The sequence below is a fragment of the Anolis sagrei genome, chromosome X (assembly GCF_037176765.1).
Source record: "Anolis sagrei isolate rAnoSag1 chromosome X, rAnoSag1.mat, whole genome shotgun sequence".
NCBI classification, from domain to species: domain Eukaryota; kingdom Metazoa; phylum Chordata; class Lepidosauria; order Squamata; family Dactyloidae; genus Anolis; species Anolis sagrei.
Window position 1 is genome coordinate 30,095,634 of NC_090034.1, and position 17,661 is coordinate 30,113,294.

The 17,661-nt window shown below is 45.6% G+C and overlaps 1 protein-coding gene across 2 annotated transcripts in view; it reads right to left on the reverse strand.

The window, feature by feature from the left end:
• WSCD2 (WSC domain containing 2) overlaps positions 1 to 17,661 on the reverse strand; it is a 40,143-nt gene that overhangs the window by 17,524 nt on the left and 4,958 nt on the right. Inside the window, exon 2 of one of the 2 annotated variants that reach the window (XM_060786098.2) lies at positions 3,591 to 4,572. In XM_060786098.2, coding sequence (XP_060642081.2) covers positions 3,591 to 3,993 — 403 coding nt within the window. In that variant the 5' untranslated portion in view covers positions 3,994 to 4,572. The remainder of the gene's footprint in view (positions 1 to 3,590; positions 4,573 to 17,661) is intronic. The other variant, XM_060786099.2, reaches the window with a different exon arrangement.

Below are 17,661 nucleotides of genomic sequence, written 5' to 3' on the forward strand. Positions count from 1 at the left end.
CTCTCTCCAGCTCCTCCTCCGCATTCTCGAAAGGGAAGTCCGGCTCTCCCTCTGCCGCTGGAATTTCCTCCCGTCCCATAAGGGTACCTCACCGCAGCCGCGGGATGGTACCGATCAATCCTGGCTTAATGTAAGCTCACAGCAGCCGTCCCAATAACGACACAGGACGCCAATCCGTAATCAATCAGGAACTTTTACTGCTGGACATTCATACACGAAGAAAGCCAGGATTGGCCGGCCGCCGCGGTTTAACCCTTATATACCCTCCCTCACAATTGAATTCCCCTTTCCCGCCGGCTGAGAGTCCCGCGCAATATTCCCCGCCAAATGCCAACTGCTTCCCCCCAAGGCCACCAGCTGCACATTCTTATCAGCATCACATGTCAGGATCCTGGTTTTTTGCGCCAAGACTCAAGGCCTGGAAACCAGTTCCTGACAGGCAGAAGCTGGAGCTAACAACGGGAGCTCACCCTGTCCTGAGGATTCAAACCATCGGCCTTCTGATCAGCAAGTAGCAGTTTAACCTTCTGCACTACTGTAGCTCCCAATAATGACAATAATAATAACTTTATTTATATCCTGCTCCCTCTCCCCGCAGGGAGTCGGAGCAGCTCATTACAATAAAAATCACAAAATGCATAATAAAACAATAGATATTTCAAATTAAATACACGGCCAACAGTAACCAATTACAAAGATTAATTTTGCCATGGATGGGTTCCTTGAGACCCTGAAGGCACTGTTCATCCAAAAGGAAGTTGAGTTTGCTTCCTGTTTGGCAAAAAGGCTGCTTGGCAAAAATGTGTTCAGTGGTGCAGTATTGCCATTCGACACAAGGGTTGCATCGTGCAAACAAAGTGTAACTCCACGCCACCCTAATGGGAGAATGGGGCCAATCTCTCCCACCAATGATCAGATGAAGCCAAGCACCCCACTGTCAAGGCTGTGGCCTTATTCCCCTTTCTGGACTGCCCTCTAAACCTTGTCCTTCATCGCCACGCATCAAACGATTTTTTGGACCCCGGAAAGCCGCTGCCTGATCTGCGCCACCGTGCAAATCAGGACTAATGGGAACATTGGTGTCAGAACGGCAGGAAAGAGCTGCCCGATAATAAATGAAGCTGTGCCGCCCGCAACGAAAGCCTCTCCTCGCCAGAAAAGAGTGTCCTGTCAGGTGCAGTAAATGAGGCCTTCAGAGATGCTAAGCGCTCTGCAGACAGGCCCCATAAGTCACCCGTCAAAAGATGCTCTCAGCCGAACAAATGGAAGAGAAGATTAGAACAGTGGGCTTTGGGGCTCCTGGGGATGCCTGAGCTGAGCGGAGATACCGTGGGCACGAGGGACGAATTTCAGTCTTCCCACCTCCTGCATTACAATTGTGCCAATACTGAGATCTCTGCCACTTTCACACCAGAAGCTGCTCTGGATGAGATTTGTCCCTGGCTTGTTGCATTTGTGTATGTAGGGAGTTTGGGATTAGTGTTGCATGAGTCCCCTCTGAGCTTAGAATTGTTGCTTTTGGAACCTTCACTCCTAGGGATGTGTGATCCATAAAGAATGGTTCAAAAGTCATTACAAAACTGGGGGGGGGGGGGGGGGGGATTGCGTTTTGTTTCCAAAGTGTTTCTAAAGTATACTTAGTGAAAATTTCATGATTATAATGAGACTAATGAAATGTTGTTACTATTTCTCTCCAGTAATTACGCATAATTATGACTATAATTGGGGAAACTTGAGGGGTTCCTAACTCTCATTTTTAAAGCTATTGGAGTTAAACTTGCTATAATGTTAGAACACAATGACCATTGTTAGCCCACCAAATTTCAGTACGTTTCACTTATCCTCGTATTTTTGGCGAATTTTCAAAGCTTTTATAAACGACATTTTTAATAATAAAGAAAATCTGTTCCTAGTTTCAAAGTGTTATTTCCTGTTTAATGGTATAGTTCATACTTTGAACATATTTGTTCTACTTCAGAAACTTTGCTTTTGTGGCAGAAAGTTTGCTAAATTGGTGTAGACTCAACAAAGCAAAATGTGCTGCTACATATAGGACGACGTCCCTTGTGCAAAGACAAAGTTTTTGCAGTATAATAAACTTTTGCCATCTTTTTAAAAAGATAGAACCAATTAGGAAATGACATTTGTAACCCAGGAACAGAAATCATAGAGTAGAATATTAACAAATGTACTGGAACTCTGGCTGCTTACAGACCAATCTTCTAATTGGGGCTTTCTGATGCTGATGCATACTGGGAAATGTAGTTTAGGGCAGAGCCTTTTGAATTCTTTGGCATAGGGCCCCTCCCCTTCCCAAGACACACTGCTCCCTCTTTTCATGGCTCCTTATGCCAAGACTCCATTAATTCCAGGGTGAGGAATGGCAAGGCAGACAGTAGGGCAGGCAGGCAAGCGGCCTTTTTTGCTTCCTTGCACTGAATATGAAACAGACTTTGGGAGCCTTCCAAGATTTATAAAAGTAAAATGAAAAAGTATTGAGTCAGTTTCGATTCTAAAATATTTGGTGTGGGCCACGCAAACACTTTGGATATGGCTTCCAACTTACAAAACTTTCATTTTTCTTACATTTCTAAAACTTCCGAAATTTTTTTGCACATGCCTACTACTTCCTGTCACTATTTTGAAAGGGACTGCAGGCAGAAATAGGGGTATTTAAGCTTGCCTAGAGGGTGCTGGGGAACATGTGGGGAAATCACCCAAAATGCTATTTTTAAAAAACCTAAGAGAACATCACTCTAGAGATCTCTATGTTCTCCAGTGTGAGTCTATGATCTACTTTCATCAGAAGTGGGCCATAGAAATGCACCAGAGGATATACAAATGCCTAGAGAAGTGTTCTTTCTGGGAATCTCTAGGACCCCATTTACACTGCCATATAATCCAGATTATATATTATAATCCCAGCATATTCTTTTTTGAATGATTGCCATCTGGCAGACAGTACAGGGTGACAAAGACAAGGATAAACAGACTGAAGGATAGCTTTTATCCTAGAGCTGTGGCTATGTTGAACTCTGTGGTTTCGTGCTGATGTGGCATTGGGGGCTGTGTGGTGGTGGTGGTAGTGTGGCGGGATGGGTGTGTTGTTTTGTGGTGTGTGCGAAGGAAGGCATGTAATTTCGTTGTGCGATAGCACAATGACAAATAAAGCTACTCTATTCTATTATCAAAGCAGATAATCCACATTATTATTATTATTATTATTATTATTATTATTGTCCTGCTTTATATTTATACCTCACTTTATCTCTCCCGCAGGAGACTCAAAGCGGCTTTGAACTGGATTGTATGAGTCACTATCTGCTTTTAACTGGATTATATGAGTCTTCACTGTCAAATAATCCAGTTCAAAACAGATAATCCAGATTTTATATGGCAGTGTAGAAGGGGCCTAGGTCCTCCAGCATGACTCTACAATCAATGTCTAGCAGAAGTGGAGATTCCTTGAAAGAACAGGTTAATCAAACCTGGTAATAATCCAATCCACGAAAGTTCAACTCACAGAAACACAACAGACCTTGCTTTTGTAGGATGCCCAAACCATTTGGATTACATGTGTCCTTCCTCACCCCACTCAGATGAATTGTTACCTCGGTCTTCCTCCTTCTCACGCATGTTCCTTCCCTTGAGGGCTCGACTCCATGTCCCGCCATAGTCGCCGACTTTGCTCCGCCCAGGCAACTCCTTGGATGGACTCTTGAACCACGTGCCATACCTGCGGGCCGTGGTCAACGTTTCTGGGGCATTTCTGAATTCCCCACCCAGTTGGGCCGTCCCCGGATACTTGGCCTCCGTCCCAACCCCAGCACGGCTGTTGGGGCTGGGCTCATGCTCAGGCACCCGGGTCTGTCCAGTGAAGCTGGCATGAAGGAACACCAGGCTTCCTGCTGTCAAGTACAGGGCAATCAGCATAAAGAAGCGGATGGGTTTCCGCCGAAAATACCGTTGGAATCTCAGCAAGAGCTTGGCCATGCCAGTGGCATTCCGTTTGGGGAGGAGAGCGCAAACCCGCAGTGCCCAAAGGGGTTAAATCCCACCCGGGCATCAATTTCCAAGGCGGCGAAGGAACAAGCAGTTGATTCCTCCCAAAGACAAAATGCAAGTGTTGTCGCAGAGTCCCACGGGCCAAATAGACCACAAGAAATGCCTCACGGTTCCACAGTTGGTCTCAAAGGCTGAGATGTCAAAAAAAGAAGGCACATCCTCTTCTTTGGCTCTGAGAAGAGGCGGTCCTGTCTCAAACCATCTTAGTCAGAGGCCATTTCCTTTTGTCTCCTCTTAATATCCCCTGCAAGGGAGATGCCGTGGATGGAAGGATCATGTTCAAAAAGATGAGGAGTTTCAAAAGCTGCTTGAAAGCTGATTGGACGCCGCAGCTTTCCTTGCAGGCCGATCCTGAATGAAATGGAAAAGGCCAGGTCGCTGTCTTTCTTTTTCTCCACCAGAGAATGGAAAGGTATCGAGGGACCTTGAAGCAAGGGGGAGATGACTGGAAACTTTGTTCGACAAGCCGCCATTCAGCTCTGCAGCATCAGAGCGAGGAGAGTCAGCCTACAGGGCAAATAAGAAAAGGATCAGAAAGGGAGAAGGAGACCTGAGGCTAGCCACCCCCTTGTTCCACCCCCATTGATTATTTAAATTTCAGGATCCTGGCCTGTGGTTGGGTTTTGGTTTTGTTTGCACAAAAAATACCATATTACCTCGATTCCAGTGCTCACCTTTTTGGACTAAATTACCTTTCCAAAATTAGGGTGCACATTAGATTAGCCTAATGTAGCAAAAACATTTTTGGGTTTTGGGGTTTTGAAAATTGAGGTGCACATTAGATTTGATGGTAAGTAAATATGGGTAATTTTACTCAAGAACAGGAAGAAATTTCATGCAAGAAACCTTTTTTTTTGCACAAAAAACATTTTTAGCACCCAAACCATTGGTTTCACGCAAAAATAGTTTTCACACAAAAAACATGTTTTCCTATGAAAGCCATGTCTTGATCTATACAGGATAAGTTTCCTCCAGTTCTATGTGACAATCAAATAGGGAGAGAAGATGACAGAGAAATATTCACTTGGTTTTTCTTGCATGGCAGGGAGAAAACTAGTGTTGTTCTTGATAATTGTATGTGATCTTTATTTATGGACCTGGCTTTCCCTCCTCATTGTGTCTCGCCAGTACCGCTGTCCCTTGTCTGGTGTCCTTCCACTTGAGCTATTTTGGGCATGTGAAGGCAGTTGGCTTTCCCACCCGGCTGGAGAGAAAAACCTCTCCTCGGGTGCATTCACAGCTCTGGGTGTCTATCCGCAGGCTGCCACTACTACCTTTTGTACTTTACACTCAAAGTGGAAGTTCACAGTTCTGGCTGGTATGAGAGCAGCTCCCGTAGCCTTTTGTTCTGAGATGTCATGCACAGCTGTCTCACCCGCCAGTACCTCTAATACTCAGAGGATCTCTCTGGCCCTAGGAAGTGTGGATTGTAGTGACCCCTGAGACCCAACAAGGTAGACAACATGAAGGACGAGGAAGAACTGGCAAGGAGGAGAGGCTGTAACAATCTACTTTTGCTGGAGTCTCCTGGGAAGGGCAAGATTGTCTCTTCCTCTTTGTTGCACTCTAGACCAGGAACTCCTTTCCACCCATTATCACAGCAATTTATTTTTTAAAAGCATATACAAAACAGAAAATGGACATTTCACAAAAAGCAGTGAAAAGGTGCTATGAAATGGCAATATTCCAAATATTCAAAGATCAATAGTCCAAGGTAGCAAGGTACATGAAATCCATGAATTCAAGAGCATAGGTAGCAACCCTGGAACTTTTCCAAGACAAAACTCATTCAGGAACAAAGGCAAACTTGAAAGCTGAACATGTACTTGATTTTAAGGTGATGTTGTCTGCTCTAACGAGCCCAGGAAAACTTCACTTAATTTAAGCTTAACCCGACCAAACAGTCATGAGGTCATCCCTACGGCACCTGGATTGCAAGGACTGCTTCTCATGGAGTCTTCCTGACCTTCTAATTAACCTTTCCTTTGCTTTCTCCCAGCAGAGACCTAATCTCACATCGCAGGGCAATTTCCCATCTTCTGAAGGCTGAGAAGGCCGATTCTCGAGAGAAACAGAATCCCAAACATCCTCTATCACTTTGGCAGCTGCCGGCCCATCCCTCTGATCTACAGCCTACATTTCTGTCTGTGTTTCAGTCTGATCAGACACAGACTCAATGAAAAATCCTCAATTCCCCTCATCCTCTGAGGGAGAATCCCCAGCATCTCCAGCTGAATGCAACTGAATGGATTCTGCAGTGTGGATGCACCCACAAAAAGCCATTCATGCCTTGCCTACTGTGTGCTCATTTGCTCTGACCTCCCTTCCGCCTCTAACTTCTGACGGTTTCCCCTCCAAAATAAAACAAATTGAATGCCTTATCCAACTGTTGAACTGGTTACTTTCAGGTTGACCATCCTCCCAAAACACACGCATGCATGCGCGCGCGCACACACACACACATATAGACGCACACACATATTAGCTTGCATACCCAGCGTTGCCTGGGTTATTTGAAAAATGGTACAAAATGCATAAGGTTGTGGGTGAACTACAACTCACATAATTCCAGGTTAACCTTTAGATACTCTATCAGTACTTAAAGTTTGTTATGTTTGGCAAATTTGCTCTTGATGCATAGTCGGTGGGATTCAGTGTGCTCTCTGGCTGTAGGGTAAACTAAAACTCCCATTATGGTGAGTCAGTCCCCTCAAAGCCCTCCAGTAGGTTGAGTTAGTCATGGGGGTTCTGTGTGCCAAGTTTGGTCCAGGTCCATTATCGGTGGAGATCGGTTTCTCTGATTGTGGGTAAACTACAACTCTCAGAAAGGAAGGTCAGCCCCCCCCCCCCCCCCAAACCCCTCCAGTAATCAAATCTCAGCATATCAGGTATGTGTGCCTAGTTTGGTCCAGATCTATTGGTGTTTGGGTTCACTGTGCTCTCTGAATGTAGGTGAACCACAACTCCTCCAAATCAAGGTGAATTTTCCCCAAAGACCTTCAGTATTTTTTTCTGGTCATAGGGCCTCTGTGTGCCAAGTTTGGTACAATTCCATCATTGGTGGAGTTCAAAGTGCTCTTAGATTGCAGTGAATTGTTAATCCTAGTACCTACTACTCCCATAAATTATGGAGAATTCTCCCCAAACCTCTCTAGTATGTTCAATTGCTGATCAAGTCCTCTGCTTGCTGTGTGCCATGGAAAAGAATAGGAAAAGGTTAAGGGAGAGGCAGAGGGCAGAGTCATACAAATTCCACATCAATGGAGAGAGTCGAAAACACTGGGATGTCTGTGGTGGAGGAAACACATAAAATCTAGGATGAAATTGTCCTCGTATGAAAATCTTTACTTGGATGGTGGGCAGTATGCTGTTTGTGGAGGACATTGGCAGAGCTCTTGGGCATGTTCATGGCGCTCACTATAACCTGCAATATCATTGGAGGGAGGGCCTTTGGTGTCTCCTGAGTAGTGGGAGCTATAGCTGTTTGTGAAAGTGGGAGCTTGTCTGTGTAAGTGGACACCCCATCCACACACACACACACTTTCACTTTTATTATGTGTATAGAATATATATATAACATTTTATTAGTATTATATCTGTCTTTAGGTTGGCTGCATCAGAAAGAAGCCGAATGTGATTCTGCTCTGAGATGCTCATTTGAGGTTTCGCAAATGGAAAATGCAAATCTTCAGGGTTGTTTTAAAAGGGAAAGAAAAGAATGGCTGCTTTGAAGAAAGAAAGAAAGAAAGAAAGAAAGAAAGAAAGAAAGAAAGGGCCTTTTTCTTTGCTTTGAACAGCTCCGACAGCTGTTTAACCAACAGTGAATAATTCACACAAAGATTGGGATGGTGAGGAACGGAAAGGTGAAGAGGCCCGTCGCCATGGCTTCTCCTTCAACAAAGCAAAGTGATGCTCAAATACATCAACAGAAAACTTGCTACACACACACATATTCTGTGCTTCCTCTGCTTCCTCTCCTCTGCTTTTGCAGTTTGAACACAGATGACGGCAATGGATGGAGGCTGAGGACAAAGAGGGAAAGTGAGAGAAAAAGAAATCGGGACCTTTTCAATGCATCTGAGAATTTGGGAAGGCAGGGAATTAAAGGGTAAGAATCCTGCCAAATCGACAGGTTGGAACTATGGGATGAAAAATTATGGAGAAAGAATGGCAGGATCGTTGGCTTTCCTCAGTCCCTGACCCCCAAGCAGCTTTAATGTTCACTACCATTGCAGTCAGGAATAACACCAATAGACCTCCTTCCCTATGAACCTGTTGAATATTCCTCTTTTCACTGAAGCTAGTGAAGGCAGGAGGGGACTGGCAATACCACCGGCTTTGTTGAATACGCCACTTTAAAAAAAATGCTGCTCCCTTTGCTGAATTTATTTGCAAGGACACCAACGACAACCAAAGTCCCAAAATAACCCACAAGAAAATAAATGGAGCACCCTGAATGTTATTAGTTTAATGGGCCCTAATGTTCTGCCATCTGTCTCGGAATGATTAAGTAAAAAAATATACGCCAAGAGCGTGGCATATAAATAAATGTTTTAATGTGGCTCCCTCGCGCAATTATTCACACACATTCCTCCACGTGGAAGGGCTGGCTTCATTGCGATCTACGCCGGGGGCCTGTTTTCCCAGGGAGGGTGTCCTAGAAATGTCCGCCGGTGCCAAAGGGAAACGGGTCATTGGGCTTGAGGTCCTCCAGTGTTTTGGACTTCGCCTCCCAGCAGCCCCTGCCAACTCAGCTGACAGTGAGGGCTTCTGGGAGCAGGAGTCCACAAAACCTGGCAGGCCCAAGGTTGGGAACTCTTCCCTAAATACATTGCAGTTTCTAGGTTGTATTGCCAAGCTTTTGAAAAGAAGACTCCAAAATATTTAGGAAATGGTTGACAAATCCAAAGGGAGGCAATAATGCCAAATGGGAAAGGGGCTTCATGGTTCAGAATTTATTCTGCACGAAAAATTAATTGTTTGTGCAGAAATGTCATTTTCTGCGCAAAACATCCTGTTTTCTGTGCAGGAAGTGCCCTTGTTGTCACTATTTAATCATTATTATTATCATTAGGAAGCAGCCAGGCTTTGAAGCTGCAAGGTCATTCAATGCTAATCAAGCTGGCCAATGGCAACATTCACACTTGCCTCCAACAGACAAAACGTCTTTCTCCCATCCTGGACATTATTCCACAGGTAACTCTCTCTCTCTCTCTCTCTCTCTCTCTCTCTCTATATATATATATATATATATATATATATATATCCTACTTGCCTAGTTCCCAACAGACCTCACAACCTTTAAGGATGCCTGCCACAGATATGGGTGAAATGTCAGGAGAGAATGCTGCTGAAACATGGCCAGACAGCTCAGAAAACTCACAGCAACCCAATACATGTATTACCTGCCTCTTCTTGTCCCCTATGCTCTAAGGCAGTGAATTGTGTCCCATGGCTATGATTTTGGGTCACGGAGGGGTGCAACACCGTCCATTTTCGGACATTGAAATTCCTTGACTCCCCTTCCAAATGGCCACAAAAGAGGCCAAGGAGGGGAGGAACGTGGCTAAGGAAGCATCCATGTCCCAGCTTTTGCCTTTTGTAACCTTCACTGGGGGAGACACTGCCGAGTGGTGCGGGACGCCTCCTTGCTTCGGGACAATTAGCCAGCTTATTAATGGCTGCAATGCAAATCCGTCGTAATTGACCAGAGACTCTTGCCATTCATAATAGGGAAATATGAGCGCCAGATGGCTGAATAAGAAGTCATTGAAGGCCTGGCATAGGACGGGAGTGACATGGCAGATTGGCGTGGAGAGTCTCCGGAGGGAACGGAAATGGTACTAGGGTTGCGAGTTTAGGACGATCCTAAACCCAGGCCAAAACATCCTTTACGGTGTCATGACACATCAACTATACATCCCCAACCCCTTGTCAGCTCCAGGATATGAAGTTTCTCTTTCCATTTTCTTCCTCTTTTTTCAGAAATTGAGGCCCAAACATTGGCCACTTGGGAAGGCAAGGACCAAGAAGAACAAACCCTGGATTCAAGAAGAATCACCAAAGAAGGAGCTTTCAGTCCAAAGTACGTTGACCTCTCTTTCGAAGAAACGGCCAATGCCAAGACTCATCTTGGAACTTGGGGCCAAAAATAGTGGATTTATTTGCCTTGGTTGGGCATAGGAATTTTCTTGGTTACACCTCAGGATTTTGTAGAGCCTCGCCCAGGTGTCTAACAGTGGGCCATATTTCCAAAGCTGGAAAACACAGAAAGCCAGGAGGATCTATGAATGCCACGGACCACCAGGAAGAAAAAGCTTTGGGACCAAAAGTAAACCAAGACTGGATTTCCTCCGGAAAAACCAAAACGATTTGAGGCTATCGTACTTTGGACACATGACAAGATGAGACAATAATTACATGAGAGGGAACAATAATTTGATATCTCCGTTCCTCGGCATTGGTCCGGGGGCCTTGTGAAATCTACAATAGATTTCGTGAGAGTGATGCCAAATTGGGTGTCGTGGAAAAGCAGGGAGGCAGGCCGGAATCTAAACCAGTGCTTCTCAACCTTCCTAATGCTGCAGCCCCTAAATACAGTTCCTCATGCTGTGGCGACCCCCAACCATAAAATTATTTTTGTTGCTATTTTATAACTGTAATTTTGCTACTGTTATGAACCATAATGTAAATGTCTGATATGCAAGATGTATTTTCACCCACTGGACAAAATTTGGCACAAATACCCGATATGCCCAAACTTTAAATACTGGTGTGGTTTCGAGGGAACTGACCTCAGAGGTTGGGGGTTACAGTTCACCCACAATGACAGCACTGTGCATCCAACTGATGGATCTGGACCAAATTTGGCACAAATACCCAATATGACCAACTTTGAATACTGGTGGGGTTTCAGGGGTGGGGGGAACTGATCCAACATGATGGTATTTGTAGTTCTCCCTACATCCAGAGAACCCTGTGACCCCCACTGATGATGGATCTGAACCAAACCGGGCACACAGACCCAATGTAGCTAACTGTGAATACAGGCGGGGTTTGGGGGTGATTGACCTTGGCATATGGGAGTTGTAGTTCACTTGCATCGAAAGAGCACTGAACCCAGCTGATGACGGATCTGGACCAAACTTGGTACACAGGCCCAACATGGCCAACTGTGAATATTGGTGGGATTTGGCAAGGATTGACTCACGATTTTGGGAGTTGTGATTCACCCACATCCTTATGCATTTTCTAATGGGAGCATTAATAAAAAGCAAAAGAAAAGACTGACTTTTCCTTAATAAACAACATTACGAATTACCTAAGCCACTTCTGCTTGTGATCCTCCTGATGCTACTGGACCCACATCACGAGGGCAGTTTTCCACCTGCCTTGAAGGAACGTGAGCCTCCCTCCAGCCTTATGCACTCTCCCTCGCCCATGCAAGTGCACCATGCTGCCATGTGCTGAGCACACCTGCTCTCCACTTCCCACTTGAAGTCTCAGAAACAGCCCTCCCCCTGGCCAATCAGAACGGGGGGGGGGGGGGATGGTGGGAGAATTTGCCATCTGTTTCCAAAAAGGAAGAGGACAGGTGGAGAGATCTTCAGCCTTCTCTGCCAAAGGAGTTCCTAAGACCATCAGAAATATATGCTTTCTGATGGTCTTTGGCAACCCCTCTGAAAGCCTCCCCGCAACCCCCCTCCCAGGGGTCCTGATGTCCAGGCTGAGAAATGCTGATCTAAAGCTTGGGGCTTCTCCGCTTTGGCAGAGCTCTGTTTGATCCTGGAGAGACCCGAAGATCAGACAAAGGACTCCAACTGAGTTCTCCTTCCAGCCTTGCCCAAGCAGATTCTTGAGAAGAGAGAGAAAGGAGGCCTTGGCATCGCCCATCCTGCCGGAACATTTGGCGAACAAAGCGCCGGAGGAGGGCAAAGGGAAACCTTTTGCGAGCCGCATTTCATTAATCCGGCCTGAGAGCTGCCTCTTGAGTTACGACAAGGGGTGCCAGTTTCAGGGTGGAATAACATCTCCCCAAGGGGCTTAAGAAAAACCACATTCTTTGTCTTGCAAGGTGATATCCCAGCAGGAGAGGGGAGTATTACCGCACAAACAGAAATGCCACAGTGCACTTACATGCCAATCTGTTGTCCCTTTGGTATCAGGACTTTATAACCCTCTTGGATCTTGTTTTGAACTTAAGGCAATGCTTTACAGACCAGGAACAAGGGAGATGGCAATGATTTGAATTCCTGATTGCAACGGTTCTCAAACTGTGCTCCAGGGAGCCTTTGGGGCTCTGTGAGAGTGCTCAGGGGCTTTGTGGGTGCCCCACCTCATCATAATCATCATCACCAGCATCATCATTACAAAGGCTTCAAGGCCATCTGTTGGGGATGCTTTGATTGTGCTTTTCCTGCATGGCAGAAGGTGGTTGTACTGGATGGCCACAGGGGTCTTCCACTTAAATACTGTTAAGTTTAGGTTGGTTACAATTGTTCTTCATATCAAATATTATATTTATATTTTTCCACTATGTGAATTAGTTCACACAAAAACTCTCCATCCCTCTGCCACTGGCCCTGCCCATGCCTGATACACACACACACACACACATGAAAATATGTATTGTGTGTGTGGCTGGGGTGTCCACTTACACAGACTAGCTCCCACTTCCACAAATATCTATAGCTCCCAGTGCTCAGGAGACACCAATGGCCCTCCCTCCAGTGACATTGCAGGTTATAAAGAACGCCCTAAACATGCCCAAGAGCCCTGCCATGTCTTCCACAAACACCAGACTGCCCACCACCCAAGTGAAGGCCATCCAGGGACCATTTCATCCTAGATTTTCTGTTTTTCCTCCACCACAGACATCAAAGTCTATTTGATTCTCTCCATTGGTGTGGAATTTGCATGACCTTGCCCACTGCCTCTCCCTTAACCCTTTCCTATTCTTTTTTATGGCACACAGCAAACAGAGGATTTGATCAGCAACTGAACATGCTTGGAGAGATTTGGGGAGAATACACCATGATCTATACTTACTTACTTAGGCGATCTCTTGAAGCTTGATGATGATTGTCTTCTAGATGTGGTGTCTTGGTGGTGGGTCCGTAGGTGGCTGTGAAGCCTGATTCTTGATCCCCATGTTCTCCCGCAGGGAGGACATTGATTTCCAGACGGAAAGCGGTCCTGGTCAGGGTTGGCTTGACGTGCCTTCCTCTTGGCACATTTCTCCCTTTTGCCCTCCATTCATGCCTCTTTGAATTCTGCAGCACTGCTGGCCATAGCTGACCTCCAGTTAGAGTGCTCAAGAGCCAGGGCTTCCCAGTTCTCAGTGTCTATGCCACAGTTTTTGAGGTTGGCTTTAAGCCCATCTTTAAATCTCTTTTCCTGTCCGCCAACATTCCATTTTCTGTTCTTGAGCTTGGAGCAGAGTAACTGCTTTGGGAGACAGTGATTGGGCATTTGGACAACGTGCCCAGTCCAGCGGAGTTGATGGCAGGAAGTATCACTTCAATGCTGGTGGTCTTTGCTTCTTCCAGCATGCTGATATTTGTCTGCCTGTCTTCCCAAGAGATTTGCAGGATTTTTCGGAGGCAGCGCTGATGGAATTGTTCCAGGAATTGCGTATGACGTCTGTAGACAGTCCACGTTTCGCAGGCGTATAGCAGGGTTGGGAGGACAATGGCTAGGAGTTGTAGGTACTGGGATGTATAGTTCACTTGCAGTCTAAGAGCACTCTGAACTTCACCAAAGATGGAATTGGACCAAGCTTGGCACATAGAGCCCCCATGACCAGTAAAAAATACTGGAGGTCTTTGGGGAAAATGCATCTTGATTTTGGGGAGTTGTAGTTCACCTACATCCAGAGAGCACTGTGAACCCAAACACCGATGAATCTGGACCAAACTAGCACATATACCCGATATGCCAAAATTTGATTACTGGAGGGGTTTGTGGGGAACTGACCTTCCTTTCTGGCAATTGTAGTTCACTTACAACCAGAGAAACTGTGAACCTCACCGATGATGGATCTGGACCAAACTTGGCACACAGAACATTTGCTGTTGCCTTCCTCTGACATTTGCCATTGCCTTCCTCTGAGGTGCCAAAGGTTACCCAGGTGAGTGCGGATTCAAACCCAGGATCTCCAAGACACAAGACCATGATCCTACAGATTTCTTCAGAGGCTTGGCAACGCCTTCCTCTGAGGCTGAGAAAGTGTGGCCTGTCTGAGGCTGTCCATGGGTTTTCATGACTTAGCAGGGATTCGAATGCCAGTGTTCCCAGGTTCTAATCCAACACTGAAAGCACTCGGTGATGCCTGAGGGTGCATCTATTATTTACTTTATTTATATACCGCTTTTTTCAGCCCTCAGGCGACTCAAAGCGGTGAACAACATCGATACAAAACATCACGAGACAAGGGGAATTAAAAACAATTGTAACATAAATCATTAAACATCCGTATAACAATCATTAGTGCCTCAACAGTAAAATCAGAATCCAGTCTCATCATCCATTATTACGTATTCCTATGTTCAATTACACTGTTTAATCAAATGCTTGTTCGAACAGCCAGGTCTTCACTTTTCTCCGAAACGCCAGCAGGGAGGGGGCCAATCTGATATCTGCAGGCAGGGCGTTCCACAGCCGAGGGGCCACCACTGAGAAGGCCCTGTCTCTTGTCTACCCTGTCGAATGAATGCGGAGTGACCTCCTTTGAACGGAATAGGCTCAATGCAAACGACAGCTCCCATGATTCCATAGCCTTGAACCATGGTGGTTCAAGTGGTGTCAAACTGCATTCATTTGACAGTGTAGAGGCACCTCAAGTCTGGAATCCGAAACCCTGGAGATCCAAAACATGGTTGCCTTTGAAACTTATTGAGCGGCTCATTTGATGCAGAGTTCATTCTCGGCCTTGGTGCTTTTGTCCTTCCAGCAGCCCATTGAATGTCAGCGGCCGTGGATTAATCTATTTGCTTTCATCTCCCTTGTTCTGTCTGGACAGTTGGCAGCGTGTGCTGCGCCAGCAAATTCATCCCCACTGTACGGTGGGGAAACTGCAAGGTCCACTCATTTCAGGGCGGGCTTCCCTGGGAGATCCCCTCCCCATCTATTAATACAGTTCAACTCTGCTGGAACAGGCAGTATTTGCAAACTGTGAACAACTGAATCCCCAGATGCCAAATCCACAGACCCAATGAAAATATTGGGATTTGTAGTTTTCCCCAAGCTGCATGTCCCAGGGTTCCATGCCAGTGGAATTATAGCGCTGCAGTTCAGTCAAGTCAATGGACCCCTGGCTCTGGCTCAATGCAATGGAGTTCTGGGAGTTGTAGTTTGGCAAGGCCCCATACCTCTTGAGCAGAGAAGGCAGAAGACCCTGTAAAACTACAACTCCTAGGGCTTCCAGGCAGCCATGGCAGTTCAAGTGGGGTAAGACTGCATTCATTTTGTAGTTGACCTAAGGCGACCAACACTGAGCTCAATGCAAACAAAGCAGGGTGACGTTTGGGCGATGCCCAACCTCCTGCTATTGAGCAATAATAATAATAATAATAATAATAATAATAATATTTATTTATATTGTTCAATGCCCGAACACAACAATAATACAATAGAATAGGATGGCACTTTGCACATGCTCAGAGACACACGATAGAAAAAGCTCTGCTCAACGAGGCCAGAAAGTCAGCATTAGCTTTCCTACACTGTGCTGCTCACAGCCTTTCAGAAGGCTTAAACTAAGATATACTGCCTTTGCCCAGGGGAGGCTTGATTTGGCTAGCAATGCAATGACAATCCAGCCTGGTTGCAGCAGGAGCATGGCAGATTCCACTTCCTAACGTTGAAAAGCCCCTATCCTAGAAACCTTTAAAAAGTACCTCAAAACCTGGCTCTTTCGCTGCGCATTTGATGAGTAGATCTACATCCTCATACTACTGTTTAGTTTAACGGCTTTTGTTATTGGAGTGCATTCTCCCCATAGGAAAGTTTTGCTCCACGACCTCTACTAAAACGAACTCTCCTCCGCAAATAATCTGTCTTTGTTTATCCCGTGTTTATCTCGCCTGAGTTTTTAATCTTCTTCTTTTATTAAATTTTCTTTTATCCATTACATGTAGCTCGCCCATGTTACTGTGATTGTGTTTATTGTGTTTATTGTAATTTTATATTGCTATGTTGTCTTTTGTTTTATGTAATTGCGTTATTATTGTTTATTACTTGCGTTTTTGGTTTTGTTTTCCTTCATGTAATTGTTGTTTTGGGCTTGGCCTCATGTAAGCCGCACCGAGTCCCCATCGGGGAGATGGAGCAGGGTACAAATAAAGTTTATTATTATTATATTATCATTAAAAGCGTCATAACGTTGCAGCATCAATGCAACAATGGCATGTCTCACCAGTTGAAAGTTGGGCATTGGAGTCCTTGGAAAGCAAAGTACTACAAGTGCCAGGATTTAGCCCCCATGCGAACCAACCAACTAGCAAGACAGCCTGGATTTGTTAGACATCTCCAGCGGAAATGACCGAGTTTGACAACCGAGAGCAAGTTCGGCACCTGGCCAAGGAACTTTCATGCCAGGCAAAGGTGCCAGGTTAATTTGACTTTGGGCAAACGAGGAGAAGGGTGACGCTTGCAGCAAAGTCTTTCTCAACCTGCTCCTTTATCTTCTGTCTACTTCAGTGTTTCCCAACCTGGGAGTCGGGACTCCTGGGGGGGGGGTTATGAGGGGGGTTTCAGAGGTGTCACCAAAGACCATCAGAAAACATGTATTTCTGATGCTCTTAAAAACCTCTTTGGCAGCAACTACAACTCCCAAATGACAAAATCAATCCCCCCCACCACCACACCAGTATTCAAATTTGGGCGTATCGAGTATTTGTGCCAAATTTGGTCCAGTGAATGAAAATTCATCCTGCATATCAGATATTTACATTACAATTCATAACAGTAGCAAAATTACAGTTATGAAGTAGCAATGAAATTAATTTTATGGTTGGGGGTCACCACAAATGAGGAACTGTATTAAGGGGTTGTGGCATTGGGAAGGCTGAGAACCACTAGTCTACTCGGGCTTCCCCCCCCCCCCCAACTCTGAAAAGACAGAGACAGAAGGAGGAGCCTGGGTTGCGTTTCGGTACCGTAAAGCTAGTGAAAGTCTTTATAACACTAGTCTCCTGTTTTAGCCGTGTGTATCTGCTTAGAATAGGCAAGATAGGAAGCAGTGGCCTTTTCGGCTGAGTATGTACAAAGAGCAAACCAGAGCAGGAAAAGGGGAGACCAGAGAAGTGTGCCCCACCAGCATGCTAAAAACCCCCCATCGATCTAGACATCTGGTCACTTCCATTTTGGATAAATAGCTCAGTAGGCATTTGCTAATTGGACTTCAAGCCATGGATATGGAAACAATGGTGGTCCTTTTGGGGACTTTTGGCCCCCACAACATTATCTACGGAAGAGCCCCTCCCCTTCCAAATCAGATCCCTGTCTGGAACCTGAGAGCAGCCCCAAAACCAGCACGGTCCCTTTAAAAGATGGAGGCCAGCACAAGAGAATGCAATTCAGAAAAAGGTCTCCGGC